The sequence below is a fragment of the Podarcis gaigeae genome (assembly GCF_964106915.1).
Source record: "Podarcis gaigeae genome assembly, chromosome: 7".
Taxonomy (NCBI): Eukaryota; Metazoa; Chordata; class Lepidosauria; order Squamata; family Lacertidae; genus Podarcis; species Podarcis gaigeae.
In genome coordinates, this window is record NC_139683.1 from 84,686,662 (window position 1) to 84,711,755 (window position 25,094).

At 44.2% G+C, this 25,094-nt stretch overlaps 1 protein-coding gene across 10 annotated transcripts in view; it reads right to left on the minus strand.

Annotated features, from left to right (window-relative positions):
- Positions 1-20,702: 20,702 nt before the first annotated feature.
- Positions 20,703-25,094, minus strand: part of ENOX1 (ecto-NOX disulfide-thiol exchanger 1) — a 276,927-nt gene continuing 272,535 nt past the window's right edge. For all 10 annotated transcript variants that reach the window (XM_083748441.1, XM_083748450.1, XM_083748449.1 and 7 more), the window contains 2 exons: positions 23,605-23,690; positions 20,703-21,600 (listed from right to left, as the gene is read on the minus strand). In XM_083748441.1, coding sequence (XP_083604567.1) covers positions 21,469-21,600; positions 23,605-23,690 — 218 coding nt within the window. In that variant the 3' untranslated portion in view covers positions 20,703-21,468. The remainder of the gene's footprint in view (positions 21,601-23,604; positions 23,691-25,094) is intronic.

Genomic DNA, 25,094 nt, shown 5'->3' on the forward strand with positions numbered 1-25,094 from the left:
ACTAGACTTGGAGGATAAATTAGATTTGGGCTGGATATTAATGTGAACCTACCTGATTTGCACTTTCTGAAACAATACACGTAGTGAAAGGCAGGTATCCTTCAAAATTTGCACGTATCCATCTTGTGTGGTTCACTTCTCCAACCAAATAATGTGTACAAAATGTGTCTGTTAGGGGAAAGTGTGCATAAAAAGCATATAGTTGTAAAAATAATAATAATTATTATTTATACCCCGCCCATCTGGCTGGGCCTCCCCAGCCACTCTGGGTGGCTTCCATAAAAACCAAAAATACAGTAAAATATCACATGTTAAAAACTTCCCTGAACAGGGCTGCCTTAAGATGTCTTCTGAATGTCAGGTAGTTGTTTATCGCTTTGACATCTGCTGGAAGGGCGTTCCACAGGGCGGGCGCCACTACCGAGAAGGCCCTCTGCCTGGTTCCCTGTAGCTTTGCTTCTCGCAATGAGGGAACCGCCAGAAGGCCCTCGGCGCTGGACCTCATGAAATATAATGCACTTAACATGGGGAGAAATTGGAAAAATGTATACATCAGGCAAAGCCTCATTTCCAAATTTCCATATCTGGAGAAATTTGCACTAAAATGCTGACAAATTTCCATCAGCACTTTAAAAGAAAAACCACAAATATGAAGAAATGTGAAGAACAGGGGAAATGGGAAAGAGAGAAACCAGGATTGGCAGATTCTGGTATTCTCATTAAGGACGGCCAAAGGATGCTTCCAGAGAATCCCATGGCTTCCATGAATGCAGCTTCTCATCCACTAGACTAAGAGAAACAGCAATCTGATGAGACATTGGGGAATGTGAGTGGTTCCTCCTTGGCTTTTATTCTGCATTCACAGAAACATTTTCACCTAGAGGCGATGTCCCCAGCTGTCGGAACCGGGGGATGAAAAGCCAGCTGGCTTCGTCCCAGCTGGAGCGTCTCCCCTCTCAGCCTTGCTGCTGCAGAGATCCATCAGTCATCCTCCCCGACATGCATCTATGACTCAAGCTGCAGAGCAGGCTTGAGCACACATTACTCAGCAGTGTAAACTGTACAACAGATGAGGCTTGAGGTGTGGACACGATACTATTAGGTCCAGTCGTGGCCGACTCTGGGGTTGCGGCGCTCATCTTGCTTTACTAGCCGAGGGAGCCGGCGTACAGCTTCTGGGTCATGTGGCCAACATGACTAAGCCGCATCTGGCGAACCAGAGCAGCGCACGGAAACACCGTTTAACTTCCTGCCACAGTGGTACCTATTTATCTATTTGCACTTTGATGTGCTTTTGAACTGCTAGGTTGGCAGGAGCAGGAACCGAGCAACGGGAGCTCACCCCGTCGCGGGGATTCGAACCGCCGACCTTCTGATCGGCAAGCCCTAGGCTGTGTGGACACAATACTAAACTCTGCATTTATTATACATAAATCAGGACAAAGAAAACATGGCTTCTCTCCTTGCCGTCTTCTCGGAGAGAGACTGAAAACAAAAGCAATACAGAGCAGAAGCTCTACTCACGCCAGCAATCTGTGCTGGATTGTAAACAGATCTGTGACGTGCAACAATCCACATATCTGCAGCAAAGGGTGGAATGGAATTCCCAACAGCAGCATCCTTAAGGAGTCTCCTTCAGACTTGTCTGCACCAACAGAGGCCTCCCCACTTGACCCTCTGCATGCCCTCTTAATTTACATTTTCCAGTGGAAGAATTTCAGGATTTTAAGATGAAGAATTGCAGATCCAGTTCTGGTGGCGGGAATGCGAACTAAAGGGCCCAGATGTGGCTTGTGCTGATACGTTAAAAGGGAGAAAAACACTTGCCCAGATGAACCTAGATAGATGAATTGATACTACATTTTCCCTGTATACAAAAGTGCTCAACAGCTGAAGGGCTCCTTGGATCTTGGGAGTAAGACAGGGTGCTCCTTTTTCTTGATTGTGTTCTCCACGGAGTGTTCAAACGCCGTTTCTAGCATGAAGACAGCACTTCAGCAAAGGCCCTGGGAATTTGTAGGCTGCTGCAAACCAGGTGTGAAGGCGGCAAAATGTAACATCTGCAAGTAGTTTTCATGCTCAATTGCAACCTATGTATGTTGATGACACACAATTAGGCTTTTGTTTTTTGCTCTGCGTCTAGCCAGTCGAGGTTACCTACCCACCTACGTAATAATAAGCACCATTCTGCAGATGTTACCAGAATGCCTCATCCCTTTCAGGCTGGATATCATTACAAACCAAGGCAGGAGGAGGTGCTGCTACGTGTATTCCAATTGATTTAACACGTTTTGACCAGAGGAACATATGGATAGCATTGGAAGGCCCTGAAGCAATCTGCATTCATACATTCCTGTAGCTGCTTTGCAGTTACTGACATGAAGGTGCATTTCATTACTTGCTTTATTTAGTCCTTTTATAGACTGTCGATCACTTCTGCTACCTAGGCAGTTATCCTTCCCATAGCTGTCAACTTACAGATTTGAAAATAAGGGACCAGCAGCCTCGGAAATAAGGGATCAGCAGCCAAAATAAGGGATTTTCAGAGCACAGGTATGTTCAACTTCTGAGCCCCTCCAAGCCAAAGGCAGAAAGCCCAGCGAGCAGCCAAACGAAGCCTCAAGCGGTGGTTCCCACAGTGCAGCAACCCGGCAAAGGGGATGCAGCAAGGAAAACCACTGTCACCTCTCCGCTGGGAAGCGCTGAGCAAAGGTGAGTCCCCAGGCAACGCGGCCGATTTGATCTGCACAAAGCATGCAAGCTCCACCCCCCCAGTCGTTCTTAGACTTATTGGGTGAGCAACGCAGCCAAGCAACACAGCTGGAGCCTCCCTCCTCCCTGGCCGGCAGGGAGAGAGGGAGGGAGAGGAGCTGCTTCCTTTGAAACCCGGGAAATTTAAGGGACCTCATGAGTAAGGGACAGCAGCAGGACACAGCACTGGGATAAGGGACTTTCCCACCAAATAAGGGACGGTTGACAGCTATGCCTTCTACAAGGGCCAACATTGATGCAAGAATCCAGCATCGCCTGAGCTCTGCGAGTGCGGCTTTCTCCCAGCTGAAGAGCAGAGTGTTTGAGGACTGGGACATTCACAGGGAAACCAAAATGCTTGTTTACTAAGCTATTGTACTAGCAACCTTACTGTATGCTTGTGAAACATGGACCACTTATAAACGCCATCTACAACTCCTTGAAAGATTCCATCAACAGTGTCTCCAAAAAATTTTACGCATCACTTGGGAAGACAGGCGAACTAATATCAGTGTACATTGGTACCTCGGGTTAAGTACTTAATTCGTTCCGGAGGTCCATTCTTAACCTGAAACTGTTCTTAACCTGAAGCACCACTTCGTAGCCCAAGGTACTATTTCTGGGTTAGCAGAGTCTGTAACCTGAAGCGTATGTAACCTGAAGGGTATGTAACCCGAGGCACCACTGTACTGGAAGAAGCAAAGATCACCAGTGTCGAAGCAATAATTCTTCAACATCAACTTCGTTGGACTGGTCATGTTGTGCGAATGCCTGATGATCATCTTCCAAAGCAACTACTCTATTCCAAACTTAAAAATGGAAAGCGTAATGCTGGTGGTCAACAAAAGAGGTTTAAAGACTGTCTCAAGGCAAATATAAAAAAATGTAGTATAAACACTGACAACTGGGAAACACCAGCCTGCGAATGGTCCAGTTGGAGAACAGCCTTTACCAAAGGTGTCATGGGCTTTGAAGACACTCAAACTCAGGACCCTTATCTCTCTCGCCCTTACCTAGCCACTGTGATCCACGCGACGGTCACCTCCAGACTGGATTATTGTAACTCGCTCTACGTGGGGCTGCCCTTGAGACTGACCCAGAAACTCCAGCGGGTGCAGAATGCCGCGGCGAGACTCCTTATGGGGTCTTCGCTGCGAGATCACATTCATCCGGTACTATACCAGCTGCACTGGCTCCCGGTGGAGTACAGGATCAGGTTTAAGGTGCTGGTTTTAACCTTTAAAGCCCTATACGGCCTAGGACCCTCGTACCTATGGGACCGCCTCTCCTGGTATGCCCCACAGAGAAACCTGCGGTCTGCAAATAATAACATCCTCAAGGTCCCAGGCCTCAGAGAGGTCAGGCTGGCCTTAACTGGAGCCAGGGCTTTTTCGGCTGCGGCTCCAATCTGGTGGAACGCTCTGTCACAAGAGACTAGGGCCCTGTGGGACCTGACATCTTTCCGCAGGGCCTGCAAGACAGAGTTGTTCCACCAGGCCTTTGGTCAGGGTGCAGCCTGACTCCCTCCTCTGGCAACCTACACAGAATTTTGTTTAATCGGTTGCCATTAATCTGATTTTAATTGATTTTTATAATGGAATATTTTTAGAATGTTTGCTTATTTGATTGTTTGATTATTTGATCGTTGTTAGCCGCCCTGAGCCCAGCTTCGGCTGGGGAGGGCGGGATATAAATAAAATTTATTATTATTATTTTTTATTATTATTATAAGGGAGAAACGTGCTAAGAGGAAGGCACGCTTGGCAAACCCTCACCGTGATCAACTCCCACCCGGAAACCAATGTCCCCACTGTGGAAGGACGTGTGGATCCAGAATTGGCCTCCACAGTCACTTACGGACTCATTGTTAAAACTGTGTTTATGGAAAACAACCTTACTTGGCTACAAATGATTGCCAAAAGAAAAGAAAGAAAGACTAGCTACAGGAAAATCGAGATACATTGATACCTAGTAAGCACCATTTCAGCTGATTAAGAAAAAACCAAGCACATTACATTGGGATGCTTGGAGGGTATGAGAAAGGAAATAAAGAAATCAAACCCCCCCCCCCCCCATTGCTAGGGTGGAAAGATGTGCTCAGGCACAAAGGAGCACACAGCAGCATGATGGCATTAAATGGGGCTTTCGCCAAAAACAAACACACACACCCCAATTATCTCCCAGTTTTTGTTCTGTGCCTTGAGGTGCGGCTTCCGAGAGAGGAAACTTTCATGGCCCTTTGGACATTTACTGAAATTACGGTGGATGATGGGACAAGACCTGCCATGCTTGTCTGCAAGCTTCTTTTAACGTACTGGTTCCCAATGGGTGTTCAGTGGCCCCTGGCAGGGGGGTGCGCGTCACATAACAAAAACTGCCAAAGAGATAGCAATAGTAGGGAGTCAATAGTTTGGCTTTTGAAAAACTGGAGGTCCGCAGTATTTAGGTAATTGGGAACCTCTGGCACAAAGGAAGCTTTCTGGCAGCGTGAACCATAAAAGTTTATTCAGATTTGCGTGCACAAGGATAGAGGCCATGCGAAATGAGCTATTATGCCAATCAGGAGAATTTCTGCAGTCTTTCATCTTTTCTCCTCCTGCTTACCTCCCCGCTCACAGCCTTTTTTTTTTTTTTTAAGTCAGACACTTAGCAAAGGTTCTCAACAACAGGGAGATCAGATGTGGAAAATAAAGCATCAGAGAGAAGGCCTCTGTTCATCGCCCCCCCCCCCTCATTAATGATGGGGTGGTGTGATTTGTATGTTCTTAGCTCTTCAATTATCTCACCATATTTTTCAGTTTTCCATTAGTAAGTGCTGGAGAGAGAAAAACACACACACACACACACACACTATATTTTATATATTTTTACAGTGGTACCTCGGGTTACAGACGCTTCAGGTTACAGACTCCGCTAACCCAGAAATAGTACCTCGGGTTAAGAACTTTGCTTCAGGATGAGAACAGAAACCGTGCTCAGGCGGCGCGGCAGCAGCTGGAGGCCCCATTAGCTAAAGTGGTACCTCAGGTTATGAACAGATTCAGGTTAAGAACGGACCTCTGGAACAAATTAAGTACTTAACCCGAGGTGCCACTGTATATATATTAAACAATATAATCTAGCCAAATGCCATGCAACTGCTTCTTATATTTAATGATGTAAAATTGCTAATACAGGAGACTAACGTTCTTTGGAGATAAGCGTAGTTGCTATGGTGAGGAAAGTCCCTGCCATTCATTGCAAAAAAAGGTGGCATCCATGGCACGATCCATCGGAATATATTTTTGCTATTGAAGTAAGTGCAATTCACGAACATACTGCAGACTGCGTGAGCCGTATGCTTCTCTTGTGATATACACATATACAAACACACACATAGATGTGAAGTCTTCGCCCATTTTAAAATGCATAACTGTTTTCTCTACTGCTGAAGAAAAATGGGAAGGGGTTAGAGCTTATTTTTTGTAGATAACAGCAATCCTTAAATGAACAAAGCTTCATTTAACATTCAAATTAAAAAAAAATAATGTATGTCACTAGTTGGCTCAGTGAAAATCAGTAGCTTTAGTTAGCTTTTTTAAATTTTAAACTTTATCTTGTAGGCTCTAATGATCTGCATTTGCTTCTGAAATGTATTCAGGCAATAATCTGCAATAAATTGGTGATTTTCAGCACTTAGGACTTGCTACTGAATATTAAACAGAATAGCAGTGTGTTTGTCAACAACCAATTCTTGAGAGGTTTATTGTTTTTGTTAATGATAAACAAACCATTTATATCACTACGAGACATTTAAAAAGAGGGGAGTACAAATGACTAGTTCCATAGGGGGAAATATTTAGCAGCTAGAAGATAGATATAGACATAGATAGATACAGAGATACATAGTCATGGGTAAAGTTCTTTTCATTGTAAAGGTCAACACTACTTCCAGAAATCACTTGAGACCGTAATTGTTCATTTTCAGAAACAACAGCTTTTGTCAGCCTGGTGCCTTTCAGATTTTGGGGGGCTACAACTTGTACGATGCTCTCCCTAGAGAGGTTTGCCTGGTGTGTTTGTTACATATCCTTAGGTACCCGGCAAAAAGAAGCCACTTATTTAGCCTTTGGCTAATTAAACAATAAGGTCCATATAGTAAAAGCTATGGTTTTCCCAGTAGTGATGTATGGAAGGGAAAGCTGGACCACAAAGATCGCCAAAGAATTGATGCCTTTGAATAATGGTGCTGGAGGAGACTCTTGAGAGTCCCATGGACTGCAAGAAGATCAAACCGATCCATTCTGAAGGAAATCAGCCCTGAGTGCTCACTGGAAGGACAGATCCTGAAGCTGAGACTCCAATACTTTGGCCACCTCCTGAGAAGAGAAGACTCCCTGGAAAAGACCCTGATGCTGGGAAAGATGGAGGGCACAAGGAGAAGGGGAGGACAGAGGACGAGATGGTTGGACAGTGTTCTTGAAGCTACCAGCATGAGTTTGACCAAACTGCGGGAGGCAGTGGAAGACAGGAGTGCCTGGCGTGCTCTGGTCCATGGGGTCACGAAGAGTCGGACACGACTAAACGACTATACAACAACAATAATTAAACAATCTATGGCCTTTTTGTTACTGTGCCATAGCATTCTTGTGCTTTTAGACTATAGACTGCCCTGCTATCCTCAGCTGAAGGGTGGTATAAAATAAATAAATTAAATAAAACCAAACGAAAACCCTCCTCCTCCGTGATAATTGGCACCCAGGGTGCTGCTGAAGGGAGGTCCCCCAAGATCTGGAGAACACCAGGATGAGTTATGGGTACATAGGCAGAAATAGGAAGGGAAATCTCAAAAGGCAACCATCTCAGAAAAGAAGGAAGCAGCTCCGTAAGATATGAAAGCCTAAAATTATTACTATTAAAAGACTGCAAAGAGGAGCCTAGGTGGGGATTTCTAAGGAAACGGTGTACAGTGGTACCTCGGGTTAAGAACTTAATTCGTTCTGGAGGTCCGTTCTTAACCTGAAACTGTTCTTAACCTGAAGCACCACTTTAGCTAATAGGGCCTCCTGCTGCGTATGTAACCCAAGGTACCATGGTACTAGCCTTCTTCCAGTAGAACTAAACCCATAAATAGATGGAATGTTTTTATGCAGAACAGGTTTTATGCAAAGGAGTTGGTTATTGTTATTATTATTATTATTATTATTAATAATAATAATAATAATAAAATTTACTTATACCCTGCCCTCCCCAGCCAAGGCCGGGCTCAGGGCGGCTAACAAGCAATAATAAAAACAAGTTGAATGAATACAACTTAAAAACAAGATTAAAATACAACATTGAAACATTAAAATTAAAATGCAGCCTCATCACAGGAGGAGAAAGGAAAAAAGAAAGAGGGGGAGGGAATCAAATTGACTCCAAGCCCAAGGCGAGGCAGAACAACTCTGTCTTACAGGCCCTGCGGAAAAAATCAGACCTGCAGGGCCCTGGTCTCATGAGGCAGAGAGTTCCACCAGGCCGGAGCCCATGTTGAAAAGGCCCTGTCTCTGGTTGAGGCTAATCTAATTTCCTTAGGGCCCGGGACCTCTAGGGTGTTGCTATTTATGGACCTTAAGGTCCTCCATGGGGCATAACAGGAGAGGCGGTCCCATAAGTACAAGGGTCCTGGACTTCATATGCTGCTTTCCCTTCACATGAATCCCAAAGCAGCTTACAAACAATAAATAACAATAACTTAAGAAAACATCACAAGTGCAACACAAATCATGCAATATAATTAACAAAACATCAATAAAGCAATTGCCATCTTTAAAAACACTACTGGCAAACCAGCAACTAAAAACAGTCTATACATCACAATTACAGCATAAATCCTATTATATTATTAATGAATCATCAACAAAGCATGTAAAAGTATAAAATGGTATTAAGAAAAGAGCAACTAAAAATAAGCTTAACACAATTATGTACACACACACACACGTCCTCCTCCAAATGTCTCATTCATGACCTCCAAGTAAGGTGTACTTCTTAGTTATTAAGTTAAGCTTGTGACCTGTCCTTCCGACAAGGGACATTTGAGGCAGCCACCAGCAACAACAAATTCTCCTTTCCAGCTCCTGATTCTATTAAATCACAGCAATTACTCCAGGCTTTACAGGTATACAAGTGTCTTTCCAGTCCTCTAGGAACTAGCAGCGTGGTTTGCATGTTGGTGCTGGGGGTGGCAGCAAGTTTGTGTGGCCGTACTGAAAGGACCATTGACACCTGGATAAGGGCAGAGAAGCTGCCTGGTGCCAACTCTCTCCAGATTGTCAGAAATGAGTCTTTTCTAGGCCTGCCCGGAGATTCAAGAAGCTGGACATGCACTTCTTTGAAACGAGGGGCAGATGCATCTGTTAATTTAGATTTTCTTAATTTCTCATTTTTCCAATCTTTAATTGTGGTCCACATATCTGCAGTAATCTCCTTTAAAAAAAATCCTTACAGAATCCATCAGCATTTTAATATGAATTTCTCCTAATAAGCACGTGTCAGGTCTGCCTCTAGATCCCAGCTCACAGAGGACCAACGCCCGGTGGATATAATGTACAAAAGTCTTTATTTAAGTTTAGTTTCCATTTCAAAGCTCTGGGCGCGCAGACCCACGTCTTGACGCTAGACCGGCTAAGTCCCCTCTGACTCACTGCTCCACCCACACCAGTTTAAGATTCTAGCCCGGCTCCACCTCTTGCGCTGTTCTTTCCTTCGCTGGGTCCTTCTGCCCTCTGGGGTTTCCTCCTTCCTGGACTCCTCTGACGCTGAGCCCCCTGAGTCTTGTCCCTCCCTCCGGCGGGCTTTAGGACCTGGCTCCCTTCCCGGGCTTCCCGCTGTGCCGCGCTCCTGTACATTTGAACTTGGCGCGCGCGCCCAGCCGGTGACTTTCCTTCTGACTGTTTCCCCGCTTCCTGATGTGGGCGTTGCCAAACCTGACTCCTCTCCTCCCTCTGGTGGTGAGGACACTGGTCCCGACTCCTGGGACTCCCCCTCCCCACTGCGCTCTGGTGGAGACGCTGGTCCTGATCTCCAACTGCTGCTCAGGGACTCCCCGCTGGCCCCTTCCTCCTGGGGCTTCCCCCCTGGAACCCCCCTCGCTCTGGCCACCGGCGCTCCCTTCTGTGAGTCCTCCGATTCGCTAGAGAGGCTTGTGGAATAACTCTGGCCACTGTCACTGCCTGCGCCCCCCTCGTACTCCTCCTCCTCACTCTCCATTTGCTCCCCCTCCTGTGTCTCTCCTTCTGAACCCCTGACAGCACGTTTGTATACCGTTTACTATCATTCAATTCTTCATTTTTATTTACACCCCCCCCTTAATATAGGCAATTCTGTAAACATTGTTTGGTTCCAGAATGGCATTGCAAAATTCGGAGAAGTGTGAATTTCAAAGCATGGCTGTGCTTAAGTTCCCATATTGTTTTAATGCAAACTGAATTGAATTCATGCCCCACCGCACAGAGAAACATCATCTGGTTGCATGGGATGTGTTAAGTTGTGGGTGAACATATCAGACGACACAGGGATTCTTCAAACAGCTCTTGTTTATTCACAGGCCAGAACAGAACTGAACTGAAGGGTTCAGTCAGCCTGCTTATATAGAGCTCCAGTACAACGTAACTGTAACAATTTTCTAAAACTATCCAATCACTGAATGTCACTTTCGATCCCTTATTTGCATAACTATCTACAGTATCCCCCTGCTGGCCCAGGGTGAGGATGGAAGTGGGGAGGTTTTTGTCATGAAAGGTCTCCATACCAAGGGCCCTGCAGTGAAGACAAGGAGCCCCTAAGGCTGGCCATGTTCAGTTTGCTACATTAATCACAGCCATGTTCCTGTCATTCTGAATTTTAGTGTGTGTATGTGTGGGTTGTTGTTTTTTTGGTAACCCGCTTTGATGATTTTACAATCAAGGGGTGTATAATTTCATGAAATAAAATCAATAAATAAATGCAATATAAAAAAATAAATTCACACAGATCAAGATGATGAAGGGTTTTGGTTTAAAAGCTTCAATCTTCTCTCCATTTTGGGGCTTCTCACAACCTTATCAACTCACAACCAGAAAAAGCGGGTGCTGGCCAATGGACAGTTTAGCGTTTTGTGCCCCCTGGTGTTCTGCAGAGAAGCTAGAAGAAGCCATATTTTCTTCCCATTTAATTCAGAGCAGTTGACCAAAAAAAATGTCCATTTCAAACCACAACCTAATTTCTAATATATAACAGAAGTAATTAGAGTGGAGCTAGATAAAGAGGATTACAAGTTCTAAAAGTCCCAAGGGAAATCAGTTGGAAGGATTTTGAGACTATGACAACATCTCAAGTAAAACGGAGCAGAATAAAAATCTCCTCCTGCTCCTGCTGGGAGGGATTTGCTGAGTTGGCAAAGTCTCCATTAGTTTGTTATCCCGTGTGTTGAATTCTAAAAAATTTAATCATCTCTAGGAAATATGAAAACTGCCGCTGTGTGAGGCATTATTTACAGCAGGAATGAGGAGCCTGTGGCCCTCCAGATGTTGTTGAATTTGAGTTCTCATCAGCTCCAGCTGGCATGGCCAACAGTCAGGGATGGTGAGGTTGTAATTCAAGAATGTCTGGATAGCCACAAATTTGCCACCCTTGCTTAATGGAGCTACTGCCTCTTAGCAGTTTTCCCCTCCCTCCTGTTGTCATGATGACAATCCTGATAGACCCAGGAACCAATATGTCTGTTCTGGGCATGCTCAGATCTGTTTCTTTGAAGGCCACACCTGCACACTAGCAAAACTCTGGGCCAACTTTGTTGTTTCATTATTTCACTATTCGTGTGAGTGAGCTCCACTGGACAGACAGTGAGTCTCTTTTTTGTAAAATAACTTGAGGGTTTTGTTTTTACTTTTACCATTTTAAAAATAATTGGCTTGATTGTGATGGCAAGGTTTTTTAAAAAATGTTTTTGCCACATTTCCTGCAGAAGTTCACCCTCATTAAAAGTGGATGGAATTGTAAAACAAAGTATGAACAGTTTTTAAAACCCCCAGCTTTGCTTGGTGCTACTGCTTAACATTTGTGATTTTCCCACATGCTGTTCCTTCTGTTTTCTCGCCCCCACTCTGTGTCCTTTATTCACTTCAGGCCTTGATGCTGTTTGGTTTATCTGTCCATGGATAGTGTTAATGAGCATGCTGGATTTGAGCCTTGCCTGCAGGAGGTGGGGTTGGGGACCCATGGAGGGGCTCCTCAAACCACTGAGGCCGTGAGATCTCCCATGCACTTGAGAATTCACTAAAATCAAACAAGGCCAGAAAACCTCAGTCAGATGCAATTGGCAGTGACAGTTCTTTCATACAAATTAATGTGTGCTTTGGGATGGAGGACGGTCGTGCCATTTAGATTAGGGAGAACATTTAGATTAGGGGTTGAATCAAGAAAGTCATGGAAGCTGGTAGGAGTTGAATCACCATGATGCAGAAGAAGAAGAAGAAGAAGAAGAAGAAGAAGAAGAAGAAGAAGAAGAAGAAGAAGAAGAAGAGGAGGAGGAGGAGGAGGAGGAGGAGTTTGGATTTGATATCCCGCTTTATCACTACCCGAAGGAGTCTCAAAGCGGCTAACATTCTTCTTTCCCTTCCTCCCCCACAACAAACACTCTGTGAGGTGAGTGGGGCTGAGAGACTTCAGAGAAGTGTGACTAACCCACGATCACCCAGCAGCTGCATGTGGAGGAGCAGAGACTCAAACCCGGTTCCCCAGATTACAAGTCCACCACTCTTAACCACTACACCACACTGGCTCAGAAGAAGTGGCAGTGCTGGATATTAGGTTCAAATTCCCTTTTCCCTTATAAGAAAGGGAGGGAATCACACTTCCATAGCAACACACTCAGAAAGAGAGACAGAAGCTCTATGCAGGCACTCTAAACCCCTCTCTCGATGAGGGAGAGTGAGAATGGGGTTCCAAGTTCCACACACTTGCATGGTTCCTGCCAACGCCCATGGATGGAGGAGTAATGTCTGCAGCAGAGCACCTTCGCTGGTCTCCACTCTCCACGGGTTTTAGAAGCTGCATGTGTTTGAGCAACTCATGGAGATGACAAAATGTGGGACTGTGATCAAGCCAGCCAACTCACAATATCTCTGTGTTATCTACCCTCCTGTTGTTGTTGTTTAGTCGTTTAGTCGTGTCTGACTCTTTGTGATCCCATGGATCAGAGCACGCCAGGCACTCCTGTCTTCCACTGCCTCCCACAGTTTGGTCAAACTCATGCTGGTAGCTTCGAGAACACTGTCCAACCATCTTGTCCTCTGTCATCCCCTTCTCCTTGTGCCCTCCATCTTTCCCCACATCAGGGTCTTTTCCAGGGAGTCTTCTCTTCTCATGAGGTGGCCAAAGTATTGGAGCCTCAGCTTCAGGATCTGTCCTTCCAGTGAGCACTCAGGGCTGGTTTCCTTAAGAATGGATAGGTTTGATCTTCTTGTAGATAGTCCTGTAGATAGTCTTTACTCCTTGCCAGTCCTACGAACAATGCTATGTAAATACTGCTTTCAAAGGAAGAACGTGAAAAAACACCCACTTGAGTTCAAATGAGTTTCTCATTACTCTTCAATTGAACCAGCCTTCACCCCTTAAGCCAGATCAATACTAGATCCATTTCTTTGTATTTTTTATGATACACAAAAAATTAAAAAACAGCAGCTGCCTTTAGATGGAGGGATTTACAGCTGCCAGGTTGTTTGCATCTGCAGGTTCTCTAATTGATCGCTCACGGGATTCTTGTTCTCCTAATTGGGTCTGGAGGCCATTGAGCCTCAGGACTGCCACATCTTTGCCAACGATAGTCATTGCGGTTTGGGTTTTGCAGGCAATGGAAGAAGAGGACGTTGCTATTCAGGAGGAGCAAGCAAGGGCCTGTGAAGGAAGCAAGCATTTCAGAATGACTCAGGGCATTTTTCAGGGGTGTCTGAAGAGCTGTTTATGGGACCCAAAGCTGGGAAATTGAAGTTCTGCTGTGGGGATCCTCTCTCACCAGCATAAAATGTTCTGTTGAAAAACTGGAGCTGTTGAAGAAACTCTCCACACAGTCAATAAAGTTATTAAGACCTGAGGCTAGAATTGCTATACATTTTTACGTAAAGAATTTTTTTTGAGGGATGCAAAGAAAGAAACTAACGAAAATTTCAATAAGATGGCAGAAAGTCTTGTGGCACCTAAAAGATTAGCAGGTTTATTATAGCTTCCACTTCCAAGGGCTGGAAATCAACTCCATTAGAACTGTCGGTTGAACTGACCCAAGCAGGATGATTAAGGTCTGTGTGGAGATAAACTTTAACCAAAAGTATGCTTTATGGAGACCGAGAAGCAATAAGAGCTTTTGGGAATGGCGCAGCAATTAATTTGGAGTCGCCATCTTGCCAAAGGATTTATAGCCAGGAGGAAGAACGGAATTCTTTTCAGACTGCATTCCTAGTGAATCTCCTCAGAGGTTTTGAGAAAGGAGGCAGATTGGTGAAGATTAATAATGCTAAGACTGTTTTGATGTATGGAAGTGATGTTATATGGAAAACATCTAGATATGGCTACTGGATAAAAAAATAATAATAATATCCACGCAGGATTACAAACTGTTCTAACCAGCTTGCGGAGGCTATCAGAGGTCACAAAGAGAAAGGAAAAATATATGAAAATAACAACAAGAGATGTGGAAAAATAATAAGAAAGGACTGGATAGTACTGTGAACATCATAAGGTTAGATTTGTGGACATTAAAACAGCAGTAAGAAGCAAGAAGTTGATGGGATCTCCTTCGGAACTTGAAATATGGGTACCCCCAACAAAAATTTAAAATTTGGCTGTGTAATTTGGAATTTATGTAATTTGGTTTGATTTGATGTGATTGGTCGGTTAATAAAAAATTATTCTTAAAAAAAATAGGAAATCAACTCCATTGTTGTTTTGTTGTAACAAATGAAGGAAGCAACACAAGAAGCAAGCCGGTGTTACTTGAAGAAGCATTGAGTTGAACGGCATCAAAGATCCATTCACCATCAGGGCTGTTGCTGGCATTTTCCTTTCCTCCTCTGAGTCCATCTCCATCTTGGCTTCCTTAGCCAGCCAGTTGTAGACATAAATGTACATGTCCTTTTTTTTAACACTTCCTGTCCCCTCCCTCCTGTTTCACATTAGCCATTGTTTTGGGCTGATGATGCCCCACAATGTTACTTAGAGCAGACGACCTTCCACACCTGGAAACTGCATTTCCAGACATTTCCAGTACATATACACAGACAGCAGATGTAAGGATGTATACAGCTAGAATGATACTTTTGTGAGTGTGGACACGTTACAGTAGCAGTCCATTGTGTAGTATCCTGTCCTTTTTGTCAGGTTCCCAGAGAAAAATGTTTTAGGAGTCTGATTCATGGCAATGTTTAATTATCTGATTCTGGTAAGATCTGTTTTGTGTTGGCTGACTTGGACAAATACATATCTTACAATTATGCAATGCCTATAAAAGCTTCTGAATAAATCTGCACTATCTGTTGCTTGTATTATGCTGAGGTGACCAATCTAAGTAAGTATATTTTGGTTGTTTTGCCCCTGATATTTTGTATTCGCACCAGTTTTTAAAATATTTTTGTGCTGACCTTTGGCTTCAGTGACTGTCACTTTTCCCATCCTACTCTCAGCTCAATGAGGTGATGCTTTCTCAGTTGTCATGAAGGACCTAATTCTTCCAGATACAAAACAGCTGGGTGACCAACTTTCCTTGGTGCAAAGTTTTGAATTATACAAACTCTTGCCTATTTAGAAACAAATATTTTAGTCACTTCAGACAGTAGCTTGGTTACAGAATGTTTCACAACAGCGTGACCAGGACTTCAACTGATGCAAAACCACAGAACTCTGTTCACTGTCAGTTATACTCAATGTTGCCAAAATTTCACAAATAGACCAAGAGATTAGAAAGATTGCCTTGGGCTTGCCCTGAATCCTCATTGTTGGTGTCCTTGTCCATAAGCATCTTTCTGGAACCATCCATAGTGTGTATTCTGCTACATACATTCACATGCTGCGGTGCTCAGCATATCTGTCTCTCAGCCCCCACCTCCCCCAAGAAACATAGCAAACCACAGAATTTGCTGACTTGAAACTGTCTCTTAAGATTTGGATATCTGACGTTCCTTGTTATGCAAATGTGCGAGGCCGGCAGGATGAGATTGCACGGATGTAATAAGAGTGTTGTAATAACTGGGAAACGCAGTTCTCTGATGCCAACTGTCAGGGTTTCAGGGACAGAGAGCGAGGGGGAGGGGTCCCAGGGTGACGAGGAAGAGGATGACGATGACCCGAGGTTGTCAGTGAGTCCGTCAAGTGAATCCGAGGATTCCCAAAAGGGAGCCCCCCTGGTCAGGCCAAGGGGCAGTAGAGAGGGAAGCAGTCAGAAGCAGGGGAACGAAGAGGGAATCCCCAGTGGGGGTTGGAGATCGGGACCGGCCTCTCCGTCGGAACGGAGTGAAGGGGGTGGAGTTGCCAGTGTGTCAGAAAGAGCAGAACAGGGAGCAGAGAGGGGAAGGAGTTCGGAGCAGAACATCCTGCCGGAAGGGGAGGAGTGTAGTACCGAGAGTAGCGTAACGGTCGAAAGGAAGGTCAGAGGCAACGTACGCGCGCCAAGTTCAAATGTGGAGGCGCGCGGAAATGAGGAGAGCCCTGAGGAGGAGCCTGGTCCCAAAGCACGAAGGAGGGGGGAGCAGGCGTCAGAAGACTCAGCCTCGGGGGAGTCCCGAAGGGAGGGAGCACAGGGGGGCAGGAAGACCCTGCGGAAAAGGAAGGAGAGGAAAAGGTGGAGCAGTACAAGCCTCTTAAGCTGGTGCAGGGGCGGGACTGACTCAGAGGGGACTTCAAACATCTAAGGGTAAAAGATGCTGAGCCACGGAGCTTGGATGTAACGACAACAATGTTCTTCAATAAAACCTTTTGTATATAACTTGGACTGGATTTTGGTCTCTTGTGAGCTGGGACCTCGGGTGGCTCTGACACCAACAATCTGTCTTAAGACCGAAGACGTTTTCTGTGGCTGCTGTCAGAGTGAGAGCCACATGCGCTGGGCTGAACTCCCTCTGCCCCTTCACATAGGAGAAACAATTACAGTACTTAGTTTCAAAATATTCACAATAATTGTTGAAATATATCTGTCTTGAGTGCCAGTTCATACATAGCTTTTGTTCTACTTGCAAGCAGTCCCAACTGTCCTTGGGATTCGTGTTGACAAATATACAGTGTGAACTTGACTATCACATGTGCAGACAGCAGCAATTCCCATGATTGTGGCAGCATGCTTTCTCCTGCTGACATGCTCACAACCACTGCTGCTCGCAACATCTGTGAATGCCTGCTCACGTGTTGACTTTATCCATAAGATGTCATACCTGGGGCCTGGTGGAATTGTTTACATTGTTATGCAAACCAGATCAGATTATACCAGTTCATAGCACTTCATATTGTATTCTAAAGCAGAATAAATGTTATTAAAAGTAGAGTAAGCTCCCTGCAGTGGTTGAATATGTGTGTGTCTCTGTGTGTGTGCGCGCAGACGAGCACATGCACGCACACACATATTCTTGTATTCCTTTAAAACTGATCTAGTAAAAAAAAGTTACAGAACATTTGATTGCAAATACATTTTGTGGTAAAAACACATGAAAAAGATGAGGTAAAGGAGAGATTGTTGGGAATCAACCTTGTCCACTGCAAATATATTTACAACGGTCTGGCTTGGAGAAAACACAGCCCACCCAATTCAGGTATATCTGTATGACAGCATTCTGGATAACATCAGGAGTTCCTTCCAAGTACAAAAAAAGTGATCACATAGGAGAAATCAGGATGCAAATCTATATGCCGGTGAGCTGGTAGCTGCTCATCTCTCAGGAGTTAAATAACCGCCTGGAAGTTGCCTTTCATCTTTCTGGGCTAATTCATGTTGTGAATTTATATCCCTGTTTATGGGTTTCTCCTTGCAATTGCTGGCTTCTGGTTTTCTTTGTAAATTATATGGGTGGCCATTTGCATGTAAATGTGTTGTACATGGAACATTGTCATTATACATATTTTACTTATTTTACTATGTGGGTTGATAAGATGATCCTCCCTCCTTTGCAATTAATTTTACTCATAAGAGTTCCAGGAAAACAAATTACATAACAAACTAATTAAAGGCACCTGACACAGAGGAGAACAAACAGCTGAAGGACTTACATGAGTCTTGCTAGACTGGGAGGTAATGGGTGTAAGAAGGGATTTATGGAGTTGGGTCAGAAACTCCCAGAGAAGATGAAAGTAAGTTATTTTACTTTGGACTAAGCAGTTTGACACAAGGCCCATATTTCCCCTCTTTTATCTGTATGAAATGGAAGAAATAAAACCAAGCGCAGAACAAACACTCTTACAATATTGTAAATTGGGAGCGAGCTAGCAAGGAAAATTTATCTCCATTTTTTCAGGGTAAGGGAGGGCCTTGGGAGCCATTGCCAGCCAAAGCGAATGGTCAAATAGTCTGACCCCAGCAGCTTCCTCTGTGCCGAGGAATAAACCTATTGAAACTCAGCATTTGTGTAAGGTTTGAAGGATGGCTTGGAACGTGTGTCAGGCCGGGTTCCAGATTGGAGCAAAGACCCAAAGGATCCAGCCACAGAAAGGGGACACAGGAGCTCTCCACTCCACAGTGATTCCCTTATTTGATAAAGTCTTAGGTTTTTAACTTGGGGTTTCCAACATGGTAACACCAGACACCTTGCTCCTTCCGTTGTTGTTTTTGAGAGAGAGAGAGTGTGTGTTTTGCTTGTTGCTTCATGTAGGAGGTTCTGCGCACCACAAGTTTCTCTCTTTTGAAACGAAGATTTCGGGGCGACCATGACAGTTAATAAAATAACCATTACTTTTATAGTCCGTTTGTCTTCCAAGATGGCAGCACATTCATACGCTGTGGCTGAGCTCCCAATCGTGTAATCTCACTGTATACAAGTTGTACAAGTGACAATAAAGTATTTCAACTCAATCTACAAATAAACCGTTTTGTCTGTGATCCCAGTAGTTCTTGGCTCAGCACTGAGTGGCAGGAACAGGGCAGGTGCGTTCGTGACTCTGCTAGGCAAGCATCTCTTCTGAAATTCCTGACACAGGCACAGCACACCTTGAGCAGGTGGAGGAGACTTGCGCTGCAGAGGAGAGTTGTTGTGCTGAAAGTGGTTTGCCTAAGACCAGGTGGGCAATATGTGAGCCAGGGGTGAGCTGATTGTACCTCATCGTCTTGGCACATAGACTACACCAGCTGCCCGTGTTGCTTTTTAGCCATGTCTTGGCATTCTTTTTCCTCCAGTTTCCTTCCCCCCCTCACATTGAGAGCATGCAATATGGAACGAGCCCACCCATGCGGTTTCCTCAGATGCAAAATAGATCAGGTTAAGTAGGCCTGGAGGGATACTGAGAGCTGATTTCACAATACTGTGTCTCACTAAATACTAAATACTTGATGGGAAGTCACTGGGGAAGTGGAAGTTTCCTCTGGATTTTTGTACTGTAGAAATCTCCTATCACAGTAACGCTTCCCTTTCTCCTTCATGGGTAGAAATAAATATATTTGGAAATGGGCGGTTCCCGTGGTTCCATGGCAATGGGAGTCCAATAAAACAGATATTTTATTGTAGCTACAGCAGATGGTAGCATGAGGTGGTGGGGAAAGAAGTGCGCCTTGCGTTCTTATACCGCATGGCACATGTTCGGCACACAAATAAGACTTCAGCTTCCAAACTGCACATTGCCAAAAAAAGAAAGAAAAAAAAAGAAAATGAAAACACTGTCACTCTTCTGCTGATTCTCAGCTACCACCTGGCATCATTTCAGCAAATATGCCTGTAGTGTAAATAATTTTTTTTGCTGACTCTTGCCACTGAAACATAGTTCCCCCCCCTTTGCTGATTAAAATAAGAAATAATGAGCTGAGTCCAGTCGTGGGGATGCCACATGCAGGTGTTTCCAAATGTGTGAGGCCAAAATGCAGTAAATTTTTCATATGGACATTTTTCAAAATAGAAACTAGCACATCCCTCTACCGTCATAATTGCAACGAGAAACCTATGTAACTGGCTGTCATAAGTTGTTCCCTATAATTTTAACATGGAAATTACCATAAACAAACATGTTTGCAGACCTTTTGTAACGATCCTTTTGTTATAATCCACTGAGGGAAGGGGGGTGTGTGTCTTTCACTTCTAATTATTTTTGCAAAACAAGGTTCTACCTTTCAGTGAGACTTCACTCTCTCTTTCTCTCTCTCTGAATAGAATATTCTAATACACTATGCTTTCAGAAAAAGACAATTCTTACTTTAAGACAACAAATATATTTCTGCAGCCTACTTTGAAAAGGCTATAAACAACTATTGATGGTCTTCTAGATATCCTGCATAATGTGGCAATGTATATGCTTCATATTGTGTTTTTTTAAGTTAAAAAGGAAATCTGGATGATGACGTTTTAAGGCAACATAGGTATTTGGCTGATTAAACCGTCTATGGCCTTTTAAACTGTGGGGATGGGTGGCTTACTATCCTGTTATTATGTTATGTATTTGTGTGTTTCTATGCTGTAAATTGCCCTGTAATCCTCGGATGAAGTGCAGCATATAAGTTAAATGAATGATGAATGATAGATAGATAAGATAGAATTTGTTCATTTCAGCAAAAAAATAGGTAATGTGAAAGGCTCTTTTGGTGTCCATTCTCTGTCCCTGGATCCAGTCTCACATTACTTTATTCTGTCCCTACTAGAACGCAGATGTCTAACGCACAGCATCAGAATGAATGGGATCTCTGGCTTCTGCTGGAGCAGAAAGACAGCAATGGTATTACACTGAACTGGGATTTTTAATAAGATGGGATCAAATAACAGCTCGTGAAAAAGCCATTATGGTAGAAGTCCTATTTATTGGGAAAAATCAATATATTTGCTATAAAATCCATAACAGTAATGCAACTGGATACTTATTTTTGGATGCAATAACCCTGAATGTTACATACCAAATACAATACAATAACACTGACTTCCTCCGTTATTTACATGTTTATGAAAATCGATATGCAATCTATGTTAAATGAACTTAGAACGGAGAATAGTTACAATAGAAAAATAATATTTTGGATAAAGCATTCTCAAGGAATCCAATCACATATTTTTTTTCAGGCCTCTAGCAATAAGGCAAAAGTCCCTGGTACAGGACATAACTTAATTTACAAAATACAATAACCGTTGAGACACATTTTCAAGTTTGCTTTTGGTATACTTTCTCTTACTGTGAAATCACTTTTGTATTCTTACTAAACAGAAAGACTCTCAGGAATGGAACTTGAGGAAGATCTACTACATATTACATTTATATCGCTGAGCTTAGTAACCGAAAATTCTTCTCATTTGCTCAGTGAGCTAATTTTGAGTTTTCATAGGAAACAGAACTGTCACATTTCAGAAGTCTTGTTCCCCCCTCCCCTTTTTTATTGGAACTGGCACACAACTACATTTTCACAAGAGGACATCACAAATGCAACTAAAACCAGGCTTGGAGCACTCTGGGAAGGTGTATGCCAAACCTAAGGGTTGCCCTTTAATACTTCCGCTCGCCCCTGCCATGCCCCCCACCAGTCTCCCCCCGACACAGTTCCATTCCCGTCCACAGTCAAGTTGTTTTAATTCCTTCAAAGGCACAGAACTTCCATCTCTTCTCCAGTGTTGCTCCTACTCCAGAAAACTCTTGCTTAAACATGCGTGGAAGCCTCATCAAAAGCATTTCTATTTCATTTGCAGAGATCTAGGAAAAGGAAGAAAACATAGCAAAAGACATTCCATTTGTGATCTCAAATAATTGATGGATATGCTCAGATCCTGCCAGGGGTGGGTTCTCATGATCGTTTGTCTAGGGCAATTTTTGCCATTAATTGATACGTCTGCGGAAAAAAATCAGATCCTGCAGGGCCCTGGTCTCATGAGGGAGAGCGTTCCACCAGTGTTGAAAAGGCCCTGGCTCTGGTTGAAGCTAATCTGACTTCCTTAGGGCCCGGAACCAGGTGTTACTATTTATGGACCTTGAGGCTCTCCGTGGGGCATACCAGGAGAGGCGGTCCCGTAGGTACGAGGGTCCTAGGCTGTGAAGGGCTTTAAAGGTCAAAAGCAGCACCTTAAATCTGACCCTGTACTCCACCGGGAGCCAGTGCAGCTGGAAAAGCACTGGGTAAATATGCTCCCATGGCAGAGACCCCGTGAGGAGCTTCGCTGCAGCATTCTGCACCCACTGGAGTTTAAGAGATTAAGTACCTTTGGGCAGCTGAGAGTAGCAGAACTGCATTCATGAGCATCAGATCAATGAACCGTATGCACCCACCCAGACTCTGCGATCGTCATCTGAGGCCCTTCTCCATGTACCTCCTCAAGAGGGTGGCAACTTGAGAACGGGACGGCCCTTTGTGTGGCTCTAATTAGATATATCGCCATCACAATTCATAGGTTTCCAGGTACGCCTGAACCCAGAGAAGTTGGGGACCCTTGCCATAATGGCTGAGGCAGAGCTGTTTGCATCACTGACATTCTCTCATCCTTGAATGCCCTCGGAAGAATCCGTGCAGAGAGGTGGGCAGTTCTGGGGTGCATTACACCTTAATTTTGAGCCACGTTTGCTGCCTCTGACACATGGGAACCTTTTTCTGGCTGTCCTAGCCTGAATGCTCACAGATTCCCGCCAGGAGAACACTGTTCAAAAGCTTTCGTGACATTTGCCAGTTCTGCAAGGGCTTAATGGCTGCACCTCCGCTTTTATTTTGTTGTGAAATGCACATATTTTCCACCCATCACGACAGCAGCAAACAGTGCAGGGAAGAAGAAGAAGAAGAGTTTGGATCTGATATCCCGCTTTATCACTACCTGAAGGAGTCTCAAAGCGGCTAACAATCTCCTTTCCCTTCCTCCCCCACAACAAACACTCTGTGAGGTGAGTGGGGCTGAGAGACTTCAGAGAAGTGTGACTGGCCCAAGGTCACCCAGCAGCTGCATGTGGAGGAGCGGGGAAGCGAACCTGGTTCACCAGATTACGAGTCCATCGCTCTGAACCACTACACCACACTGGCTTACTTGGCATTCATCTGTGAATGAACTAGGGATGGGTTTAAAATCCCTGTCATGGTAACAGTGGGGAAAGCTATTCCTGCTTGGAAGCACATATCTAAATTAGGTTGGTGTCTGAAGGGAGTGGAGCAACAGATATCCTGGTAACACTTTTGGTAGTCAAATCTTACCTGACTTGAGTCTAACAGGACTAGCCATAGTTGGTGCCATCCAATTGCTTTGGACCACAACTCCCACAACCCCTGAGCATTGCCCATACTGGCTAAAACTGATGGGAGTTGTGCTTCACAGCACCAGCATGGCACCATGTTGGCTACTCCTGTTAAAACGGATGGTGGCAAAATGGCCAGACTGGGAGAGGCAGCTGCCAAGGGGTTTCTCCCTTCCCTTCAGCAGGTAGTGTGCTCATCCCCCCTAGGGGCAAGTTCACTGGGCAGCTGTGACAAATGTTTGGCTGGACTGTGTAGACAGATTGAATCATCTTAATGGTGCTCCTGGCTAGGTATGTATGGGTGCCCATTAATCAATTTGCTTTTACAGCAAAAACAGTAGCGAATGGGACTTAATACATCTTTTGGACAGTTCTTTGATCAAGAATGGCTAGGATTTCTGCCTCTGTCCTGCATCTGTTCCACACAGTTACACGCAATCTTATATTTCTATAACCCCAAAACTGATAATAGTGAATTCAATTTACCCTGGAATCCAATTGCTGCATATAAGACCAAAGATATTCTATATTAGCTCCAAAAGGATGGACGTGAAGAAAGGTAGAGATGATACCTGTATTAAAAGAAACACAAAACTTGAACATTTCCTTAGGCAAAACAGAACATGGCAAAACAAAAGAAGGTTTGCATATGACCATGCCTGCTTCTTACTAAAATTAGGTCACTTATAGCTGCTAAACAATTAGGACGACCACATTTAAAAGCAGTCGCTCACTTTTCAACAATGACTACCGTTCCCCACCAGCTGACCAAGATAAAGGGAAAGATTTCGCAGCAAATACTTTCTGGGAGCATTTGTTTCAGCTCTCAGTTTAATGCTTAATTTGCCAATAAAAAATTGTAGGCATGGAAATGAGAATATTGTGCATTTTCTTCTTCAGTTGTTCTTGTCATGAAAATGTTGGATACCAAATGCATCCAAAATTGCACTGTCTTGAATTGCTCTAATAATTTCAGCATGGATTGTGTTTAATCCAGATTAGTGAGCAAACGGAAACATTTTTTCCAGGCGGGTTTCTATTTTTCCATTTTAAAAACTACCCATTTTGTCTGTCTTATCTGTATTACTTATTTCTTAGTAGAAAAAGAAAAAAGAATCACATCTTGCCAGAAGAAGCTGGTAGTGTGTGTTTTTGTCCAGAGAAAATTCTTTCCAGTAGCACCTTAAAGACCAACTAAGTCAGTTCTTGGTATGAGCTTTCGTGTGCATGCATACTTCTTCAGATACACTTCTTCTTCAGGTATCTGAAGAAGTGTGCATGCACACGAAAGCTCATACCAAGAACTGACTTAGTTGGTCTTTAAGGTGCTACTGGAAGGAATTTTTTTTGTTTTGACTATGGCAGACCAACACGGCTACCTATCTGTAACTTTGTCCAGAGAGTTCCTCTCCCTGCCTTTATCTTTCTCCACATCAAATGATACAAGCTCCACATAAAAACTGGTTGCATCTTATTGTCATGATGTTGCCTCAGACTAAAATGGCTACTCTTCCTGAATTATCTGACATTTGGTTCCTTGGCAAAAGTGCTGGGATCTCTCTGACTCAAACTGGTTTTCTTCTGGATTTCTTGTGAATGCATGTGCACCTATTCTCTCTGGCTCCAAACTGCTGAGGACATACAAAGGGATGTTGTATGGGCAAGATGGTGAAGTGGAGAGAGAGGACCTCAACTATTGAGCACTGGTAACAGAGTCAGTGGGACGCAGGTGGCACTGTGGGTTAAATCACAGAGCCTAGGGCTTGCTGATTGGAAGGTCGGCGGTTCGAATCCCCGCGACGGGGTGAGCTCCCGTTGCTCAGTCCCTGCTCCTGCCAACCTAGCAGTTCGAAAGCACATCAAAGTGCAAAGTCCAGCAGGAAGGTAAACGGCATTTCCGTGCGCTGCTCTGGTTCACCAGAAGCGGCTTAGTCATGCTGGCCACATGACCCGGAAGCTGTATGCCGGCTCCCTCG